General features: G+C 56.1%; 1 protein-coding gene across 1 annotated transcript in view; it reads left to right on the forward strand.

Annotated features, from left to right (window-relative positions):
- Nucleotides 1-3,783: 3,783 nt before the first annotated feature.
- Nucleotides 3,784-9,834, forward strand: part of EAH_00041190 (hypothetical protein, conserved) — a gene marked incomplete at both ends in the record, with an annotated part of 7,389 nt that continues 1,338 nt past the window's right edge. Inside the window, 2 exons of the mRNA XM_013391819.1 lie at nucleotides 3,784-5,898; nucleotides 6,142-9,834. The exon at nucleotides 6,142-9,834 is cut by the window's right edge and continues 1,338 nt beyond it. Of these exons, the coding sequence (XP_013247273.1) occupies nucleotides 3,784-5,898; nucleotides 6,142-9,834 (5,808 nt within the window). The remainder of the gene's footprint in view (nucleotides 5,899-6,141) is intronic.

A 9,834-nucleotide genomic window follows, 5' to 3' on the forward strand; every position in this document is an offset into this window, starting at 1 on the left:
CAACAAGGCCTCAAGCGCTGTCTTCTCATCTTGTCTCCCTGCGTCTCCATAGACGCAGGGAGACAAGATAAAGATGTGCGGGGCAGGCGTAAAGACGCACATATGAAGGCAAAGAAGAGACAAGAAGAGCGAAGAAGATAAATGTAGGGATGGCAAAGAGAAACGATTATCAAGAAGGGCGTCGCCTAAAAGAAGAACTGGGGTGTACGTACAGCTCAAGTTAGTGGAGTGAAGAAAGCAAAAAACGCAGGGAAAGCAGCAGCAGCGGCTTCGGCAGCAAAAGCAGCAGCAGGAAACTCAGTATTAGCAGCACTAGCAGTAGTAGTTAGAGGAGCAGTAGCAACAGCATCAGCAGCAGCAGCACACGCGCAGATAGACACTGTACCAGCTGCACACACGCTTACAGAGAGCAGCAGCAGGAGAGACGCTACGTGTAGGTAAATGAAACAGCACAGAGGGTGTCTCCTGCTGCTGCAGGGGCAGCAGCAGCACACTCTATCTATTCTTACTGCTTCTATCTCTATACGCACACGAGGGCTTATGCTGCTTAGAAGAGAGAGAGGAGGCGGATGCGCCTTGGTCTGCTGTAAGCTGGTGTATGAATGCTTACCCAGGTATAGTAAGGAGCTTGCAAGCAAGCCGAGCTGCTGCAGCTGTCTCCGTTGTTAGTGTAAGCTAGCAATGGAGACAGTTGCAGCAGTGCTCCTTGCTGTAAGCAATAAAAGGAGATGTAGCTTTGCTGTGAAGCTGCTATGCGTTAGTTAGCTGCAAAGAGGTATGTTGTTGCCGCTACAACAAATGAAGTCAGGCAATTAGAGACAGCGGGCCCAAATAAACAGACAGCGAAATGGAGAGTTGAGCGGTGCTGCGCGAGCAAGAGAAAACAACAAATTTATAAGACAAGGAGATGCCCTATCTCAGACACAGCTTGCAGCTCAGTGATAGAGACGGCGAAGGAGATGGTAGTCGCAGTCTTTAGCGTCAGCAGCCAACAACACATTTTGCGAACAAAGCTTAAATATAAAACTACATAATTTTAAGCTGCTCTAATGTAGCAGCAGTTCTCTATCACGGTACAGTCTAACCCCGGAGCTCGTAGCTCCTATTAATGCTCAAGGGCTACTCTTTCATCTTGATGCAAGCTAAGAAGAGAAAGGAGGGGAGTCTTAAGCTGCGGCAAGGAGCTTTAATCTGTCTGTCTCTTCATTGGCGTGGTGTCTGCTGCTGCACTTCGTAGGTAGCAAAGAGGATACGAAGATAAGCAAACAATAACTACAAAGAAATGAATAATATTACTATGATACCTTCTTCTACATTAGAACAGCTTACAAGGACGTAGTTGTAAGCATCATTATGTTGCTGCTGCTGTTGACGCTGAGGACCGGAGCAGCACCCAGTGTCTTCACTCTGCAGCAGCAGCAGCAATAGAAGCAGCGCCATCAAGCGCCTGTCCTCCTCCTCCTCTTATACTATTTTTCTCTGCCTTTTGATTCATGCCTTCCCTCCCCTCTCTCCCCCCACCCTTGCTGGATAGCCAGACGCACAAGGGCTACGCTATTTAAGCAGGAGAGGAGAACATATGCAGCAACGGCAGTCTGAGAGAGGTTGCATATATGTTTCTGCTGGCTTGCAACGGGGCTTCTGAGGGCAGCAAAGTGTTTTAAAATTGCCTAAGGTGGTGGCGCATGCAGCATAGGGGGCTTCGTTTTGCTGGCATCTGAGTTTGCCTTGCAGCAAGAGTTGTATTAAGGTGTCGTTCAACTCATAGAAAGCTGTCCCCTCCCCACATTATCTCCATATTCTTTCGCTGCTGCACTCAGGAGACCTCGAAGCTGTCACCTGCTTTCTAGAGAGTTTCATCTTGAGTAGCCCTCCTGCAGTGTATGACTGCCCTCAGCCACGTGAAGGCTTCTCCCTGCACTCTGTCTCTGTCACTGTCTCTGTCTCCGTCCCCTCTATCTGTCTTCACTACAGGCCTATGCAACTCCGTAGCTCTTCATTTGCTCTATGGATCTATCTAGCAGCGGGACATATCACTTCTTTGGAGTTGCTGCTCCTCTACGGTGTATGTACACTTCAGCAACTGGCGAAGCGCCTGTGGGGCGATTTGCTGCTTCTGAGTTCGTTTGTCTTTCACAAACAAACTGCAGCAGAACCTCTCCCCAGCAACTCGCAGCAACAGCACCGGCACGTATAAAAGAAGCAGCAGCAAGCGAAGCCTCGTTAGAATACGTAGAAATGATAGTAGGTGGGGCAGGCAAGGTGAAGAAATAGCTGCTGCTGCAGCTGCTGCTGTAGTTGTTACTGCTGTAGCGCTTCTTGTAGTTGTTGCAGCTGCTCCTCTAGCTGTTGCTGCAGATGTTGCTGCAGTCGTTGCTGCAGCTGTTGCTGCAGCAGCTGCGCGTGTTGCTGTCGTTGTTGCAGCTGTTGCTGTAGTTGCTGCGGGTGTTGTTGTAGCTGCTGCAGCTACTGCTTTAGCTGCTGCAGCTATTGTTGCAGCTACTGCAGCTATTGTTGTAGCTGCTGCAGCTGCTGCTGTAGTTGCTGCAGCTGTTGCTGCAACTGCCGCTGCAGCTTCTCTATGCGAAGGCTGCTCCCGTGGGGCGGCAGCAGCGACAGATTCTGGTGGCCGAGACACCGACGCATAAACCCTAAACCCTAAACCCTAAACCCTAAACCCTAATAACGAAACCCTAAACCCTGAGCATTCGCGACGGTGTCTGTTGCTGGTCGGAGCAATTGCCCACCGTGACTGAAATCCTAAACCCTAAACCCTAAACCCTAAACCCTAAACCCTAAACCCTAAACCCTAAAACACTCTCGACTATCTATCTCTAACAGAATAAAAATAGGAGGCAAGAGAAGAACTCACTTTGGATTAAAGATGCTCTGTGCCCTGAAGCTGCGGTCGCCGAGACAACAGCTGTGCTGCTGCTGCTGCTGCTGCTGCTGCTGCTGCTGCTGCAGCTGTTCACCTGTCCACCTGATGCAAGAAGTTTTTTTCTGCATATTCCCCATATATCCACTTAGCTGGCTTTTAATTTCGCTGGGTCTGCAGCAGTAGAAGCGGCAAGAGCAACAACAGCAGCCCTGCTGCTGCTGCTGCTGCTGCAGCTGCTGCTGCTGCTGCTGCTGCTGAGGCCGCTGCGTCTGCTGCGCCCTATGCATCTGCTGTCTCTGCTGCTCCTTGAAGGATCTAAGCCCATTGACAGTCTTCACCACTCTCTTGTCTCTTTTTATTAATTGAATCTCTTTTCTCCCTCTTCCTAGAGGAGCTTGCAGTGCAATACCTGCTGCTGCGGCTGCTGCTGCTGCTGCTGTTGTTGCTGCTGCAGCATCGACAGCTGGCTGCACCGCTGCAGCTGCCGCAGCAGCTGTAGCGACAAGCGAAGTCTGACACGCAGCAAACATCTTTCCATCTCTGCTGCCTCTTCAACTGCAAAGAAGGTGGCTTCACAATAGATCCTCCCTTGCAGCAGCAGCAGCAGCAGCAGCAGTAGCAGCAGCAGCAGCAGCAGCAGGGGGCGCAGTCGGCAGCGGGGTGGTGATAGCATGCGCCCTCGCGCTGGAGACTTTTCTTCCTTTCCTTGCCTATAGGAGCATCTGCAGCAGTTGTTGCAGCAGCAGCAGCAACAACAACAGCAGCAGCAGCAGCAACAGCAACAGCAGCAGAAGACTTCCCCCCTGCTGCTGCAGGTGACCCTGTGAGTCAGAGGGCCCAGGGCCTTTGCTGCAACTCTGCTGCATGCATGCACAAACCCTAGTTATCCACAAACTGTCCTCATGGAAACTCCGCAGTCGCAGCAGCAGCAGCGGGTGCTGCAGCAGCAACAGCAGCAGAAGCTGCAGCAGCAGCAGGACTCCCGCGCACGCCTGGTGCCTGCGTTTGCAAGCAGCAGCAGCAGCTCAGTCTCTACGAAGGTCTTCTATGGAGATGCAGCAGCAGCACGCAGCAGCTACAACGGCCCCCAGCGGCCGCCATCACAGCAGCAGCAGCAGCAGCAGCAGCAGCAGCAGCAGCGAAATCAGCAGCAGCAGTACAAGCAGCAGCAGCTGGATGAGAGGGCGCGATTGAAGCCCTTAAACAGAAACAACGCCGCTGGCAACCTGCCGGACCAGAGCCAGAAGCACCAGCAACAGCAGCAGCAGCAACTGCAGCAGCAGCAGCAAGGGCAGCAGCAACTGCAGCAGCAGCAGCAAGGGCAGCAGCAACTGCAGCAGCAGCAGCAGCAGCTTATAAGGGGAGAGTCCATTCAGAGCCTCCCGGTGTATCCACTGAAGCCCTGTCTCCTCCGTAGGCCCCAACTACACTGCAGCAGTCAACGCTCCCTTCGTGATTCTCTGCAGCATAACCCGCAGCAGCAGCAGCAGCAACTACAGCAGCAGCAGCAAGGGCAGCAGCAACTGCAGCAACAGCAGCCACACCAGCAGCAACACTTCGCAGAGGCTGCCACGCCCTTCTGCTACCCAATTAATAACAATCCAGCAGCAACGGAAGCAGCAAACAAGGCTTCAGATGCTGCAGCAGCACCAGCAGCAACTGCAGCAGCACCAACTTCAGCAGCAGCAAGTGCAGCAGCAGAGGGCGCAGGAGCAGCAGAGACTGCTTCTGCGCAGCAAACCAAAGAATTGTCTCCCTCTATAAACTGCGGCGCGACGCTAGGGAGACAGGTGCAGCAGCAGCAGCAACACCTGCAGCAGCAGCAACAGCAACAGCAACAACAGCCACGGCAGCTGATGCAGCAGCATGTCTTTAGACGTACTTCTCTGTCTATCGAAGCTGCTGCTTCAGGCTGCACGCGCCGCAGCCTTCCGCCTATGACAGCAGCAACTGCTACAGCAACAGCAGCAACACCAAAAGCAGCAGTAGCAGCAGCAACTCGTGCTGCTGTTGCTGCTGCTGCACTCATGAGATCTCCCCTTAGCTCTGAAGATATAAACTCGGAGACCTCAGCCTGGAGGCAGCAGCAAATACGAAGGCCTCCGGGGGAGGCAGCTCCGCAGCGCATGCCGCAGCTGCAGCAGCAAACCGTTTCGTTTGCTGCAGCAGCTGCAGCAACGCATGCAGGGGAAGGCGTAGCAGCAGCAACAGCACCGCCTGCAGCTGCAGCAGCAGCTGTTCCTGCTGCTGCAGCAACTGATGGGCCACAAGCAAGGCCCCCATTCCTTCCAGGCAGCTGTGGGAGTCCTCACCAGCAGCAGCAACAGAAGCAACACGAGCCGCAGCAGCAGCAGCTGCAGCAGCAACAGCTGCAGCAGCAACAGCTGCAGCAGCAGCAGCTGCAGCAGCAACAGCTGCAGCAGCAACAGCAGCAGCAGCAGCAGCAGAGCCGGCTCGTTCTGCCACCTGCCCTGTCGATGTCTCCGCACTTCAGGCGAAACCGCCGCAGCCCCAGCGTCACGGAGCTAAATGTTGTTGGCAGCAGCAGCAGCAGCAGCAGCAGCAGCGTTACTCGGGGGAAGGTAGCATGCAGCAGCGAGTCTGACTCCCCTGAGTGTCTCTTGTCTCCTTCAGGTCGCCGCTACGTGCTGCTGCGGCTGCACCAGAAAACTCTCTTTGGCCCTCTGTATGAGGGTTTGCTGCTGCTTGGCAGCAGCAACAGCAGCAGCAGCAGCAGCAGCAGCAGCAGCAGCAGCAGACACAGGTTCATGCGAGTGGCGGTGAAAGCTGTGGAGAAGAGGTTAGTACAGCTTCAGCTGGAGCAAGCTCAAGCAGCAGCAGAGGGAAGGCCGGTCTCCAGTGAAGCAGCAGCAGCCGCAGCAGCAGCAGCAGCAACAGCAGCATGTCGAGACAAAGAGCTGCACTTGCTGCTGCACCTAGTCCCGGAGACGCCGCTTGCTGAAGTCTTCTTCTCTGAATGCCTGCAGGGGCTCCCGCATGTTCATTCACCTCTCGAAGTACGTTGGTGTTGCTGCTGCTGCTGCTGCTGCTGTTGCTGCTGCTGTTGGTGGTGGTGGTGGTTTTGGTGGGTTTGCTGCTGCTGCTGTTGTGCTTGCTCCGCTTGCTGCTGTCTGCTGCTGCTGAAGCCGCAGCTGCTTGCTGCTTCCTCGGCGTATGAGTCCCTAGCATGGTACTTAGCCGCAGCAGCATCAGCAGCAGAAGCAGTTTTGTAAGGGTGTACTTTGCTGCTGTGTCTACAGGCCTTTGAGGATGAGAGACACTTTTATATTACTTCTCGATGGGCGCATGGAGGAGACATGCTGGAGCTGCTGCAGCTAGCTGCTGCTGCTGCTGCACCCCACTGTGCCCAGCGGAGAGTGCGTTCGCCGTCTCCAGCAGCAGCAGCAGCAGCTGCTGCTGCTGCTGCGCTCTCTGCTGCAGGGGGAGCCATCGCCAATGCTGTTGCTGGGGCCTTGCCCATCAATGTACGCCGCGCTGCTTCTGCTGCACTGAGCCCCTTTTCAGCAGCAGACAAACTTGCATCCAGCAGCAGCAGCAGCAGCAGCAGCAGCAATAGCAACAACAGCAACGGCCTGCATTCGCCCATGAAAAAAACAGGCTCAAGGCTTTCACCCTCCTCCGCCTACTGCAGCAGCAGCAGCAGCAACAGCAGCAGCAGCAGCAGCAGCAGCAGCAGCAGTGAAGAGACTTGCGGAGGTGTCTCCGAAGGTGTGGGGCGCCGTCTCCTCTTTCAGGCTTTGCTCGGTCTCTGTTCGTTGCATCGCCGTGGCATTGCCATGCAGGACTTTAGCTTAGAAAACTGTCTCCTTTTCCTCTCGCCCCCAGCAACCAGCAGCAGCAGCAGCAGCAGCAGCAGCAGCAGCAGCAGCAGCAGCAAGGTGCAGCAGCAAGACGAGGAGGGACTCCCCAATGAAGACTGGGAAGTTGTTGTGAAGATCTGCGACCCAGGACAGGCTGCTTGCTTCCGGGTGAAGCCGTCGCCTAGCTGCTGCTGCGGTGCAGCAGCAGCAGCAGCAGCAGCCGACGGTTTGCTGCACTGCTGCTGCCCAGGAGCAAAAGAGGAGCTCACCCCTTACACAGGAAGCTTTGGTAAGGCCTTCCGGCCTCCTGAGAGTTTTCCTCTAGAGGACAGCAGCAGCAGCAGCAGCAGCAGCAGCAGCAGCAGCAACGGGCTCCCTTATTTGGCTTCTCGCGTAGACAGTTGGTGCTTTGGCTGGAGCGCCTTTTACTTGTTGACGGGGCAGCCCCTCTTCAATCGTGCTGCGCCCCTCGAAGCTCTTTCAGCAGCAGAAGCAGCAGCAGCAGCAGCAGGACCTACTGCAGCAGCAGCAGCAGAAGCAGCAGCAGCAACATCGGGTGCTCCTGCAGCTGCAGCAGATTCTCATGACTCCACGCGGACCGCCGGCGGCCTGCTGCGCACCTTTGCCGGAGCAAAGCAGCTGTTTTCTGTCTCCTCTGCAGCAGCAGCAGCAGCTGCAGCAGCAGCAGCAGCAGCAGGTGCAGCAACAAATGCAGGGGCTGAGCCGTGGAGACGGTGTTTGCTGCTGTGGACAGGGAGAGCAGCAGAGGTCTGGGAGGAGATGGGTGTCTCCTCTCTGTCTCCGTCTTTCTTCGATTTGCTGCTGCAGCTCTTAAAGCCTCAAGGAAGAGACAGGCTGCCCTTGACAGAAGCACTCAAGCACCCTTGGTTTGCCCCGCTGCAGCAGCAGCAGCAGCAGCAGCAGCAGCAGAAGCCAGCCTGGACAGTCCGCCTGGGGGAGGTGCCCGAGCTGCTGCAAGCGCTGCGGCAGAAAGGGTCTTTCAGACCTTCTGCTGCTGCTGCTTCTGTTGCTTCTGTTGCTGCTGCATCTGGCAGCAACAGTCGGCCCCCCCAGTCGCCAACCGCTGCAGCGACGCAGCGGTGGTGCGAAGTGTTTGCTGCATCTGCTTCTGCTGCTGCTGCTCCTGATATTCACGGTGTACGTACACCGCAAACCGAAGCAACAATTATCCCTCATAGATTCCAAGGAGTGCTGAAGCAGCAGCTCTGCAGAGAGGGAAGGCCCTCGCACACGCTGCTGCTGCAAGGACAAACCAGACAGCAACAGCAGCAGCAGCAGCAGCAGCAGCAGCAGCAAGCGCAGCTGCAACACAGGATACAAAAGGATCAAGTGCAGCCTCTACCTTTTAGCCAGCTTCAGACGCAACAGCAAAGTCGACAGCAGGAGATACAGCAGCAGCAGCAACAACAACAACAACGGTTGCAGCAGCAACACCAGCAGCACCAGGAGCCGCAACAGGAGCAGCAGAAACACCAGCAGCAGCAGCAACAGAAGCAGCAGCAACACCAGCAACCGCAACAGCAAGACGTGCGCCCGCATGAACAGCAGAGGGAGATTCCGCTGCAGCAGCTGCAGCATAAGCAAGACCATCTACAGCAGCAAATGGGGCAGGACAAACTGCTGCAGCAGCCCGAGCAGCAGCTGCAGCGGCGGCTGCAAGGAGAAGCCCCAAATCCAGTGGTGGAACTCCGCAAGCAGCAGCAGCAGCAGCAGCAGAGGCAAGAGCTGCAGCAGCAACAGCAACGGCAGGAGCAGCAGCAGAAGGAAGCTACCTTGAAAGCAGTACTCAGTCGAAGCACCATCGCGTGGGAGCCGCAGCTGCCAGGAGCAGCAGCAGCAGCAATAGGAGACGGTCTCCTTTCACGTATGGAGCAGATGCAGCTGCTCGAGCAGCAGCAGCTGCTGCAGCAGCAGCAGCAGCATCTTGTGAGGCAGCAAAACCTGCAGAGACACCACAGATCCACCTGTCGAGCGACACCGGAAGGCGCTCTGGAGAGACTGCCCTCTCTTACCCTCTTGCACTGTGGCATGCAGCAGCAGCAGATGCAGCAGCAGCAGATGCAGCAGCAGCAGATGCAGCAGCAGCAGCAGATGCAGCACCGGCACTGGCAACAGCTGGAGCAGTTGAAGCAGATAGAGCAGCAAGTAGAGGCCCTAACCAGCTGGAGCGCATCGAGGAATCAGCAGTATCCGCAGCAGCAGCAGCAACAGCAGCAGCAGCAGCAGCAGCAATACCAAACTGCCCTTCGCCGTCTCCACGAGCTTATTGCTCTTAGGGATCAACTTGAGAAACAACTGGAAGAACAAACAGCTAAAGACACCGCGCTGCAGCGCCAGCAGCAGCAGCAGCAGCAACGCCAGCAGCAGCAGCAATACCCGAAGCAACCGCAGCTAAACAAGCGGCAGCAGCAGCAGCAGCAGCAGCACAATCGTCTCCGAAAGGGGCAGCCTGGGAGGGGTCGTGAGACGGGCGCACGAAGGAGCCGCGGAGTCCATACACCTGAAGGCTCCAGGGCAGCAGCAGCAGCAACAGCAGCAGCAGCAGCAGCACGAACAACCCTCGTGAGGTCTGTGAGAAAGCCAAGGCCTCCATCTGCCACTTTAGAAGCAGCAGCAACAGCAGCAGCAACAGCAGCAGCATCAGCAGCAGCAAGAGCCTGCTCGATCCATGACTCCCCCAGCGTTTCTGCTGCTGCGTGCAGCGAGGCGTCTTCATCGGAGACCACCACAGCAGCAGCAGCAGCTGTTGCTGCAGCAACAGAGCCTGAAGCACCCTCAGCAACAGCTACAGCAGCAACAACAACAGCAGCAGCAGCAGCAGCAGCAGGGCTGCAAAAGGGGGTTGTCCCCTTGAGCGTGAATGCTATTGAAGGGGGTTTCTTGTCTCCTGAGGCCCTCGATGCATCATTGTCTGTCTCCTCAGCTCCAGGTGTCTCTGCAGCAGCAGCAGCAGACACCGGGGCCCCCCTAACCCACAATGAGGGGGGGGGGCCCTGGCTGGGGGCCCCCAGACTGGGGGGCCCCCACAGCTGCGAGGCCCCGCAGCAGTTTTATATATACACCCCACCAGGAGATCAAAGAAACTTGCAAGTGTCTCCTTGTCTCCTCTCT

The sequence above is a fragment of the Eimeria acervulina genome, genomic scaffold, assembly GCF_000499425.1.
Source record: "Eimeria acervulina Houghton genomic scaffold, Eah_scaff516, whole genome shotgun sequence".
Taxonomy (NCBI): domain Eukaryota; phylum Apicomplexa; class Conoidasida; order Eucoccidiorida; family Eimeriidae; genus Eimeria; species Eimeria acervulina.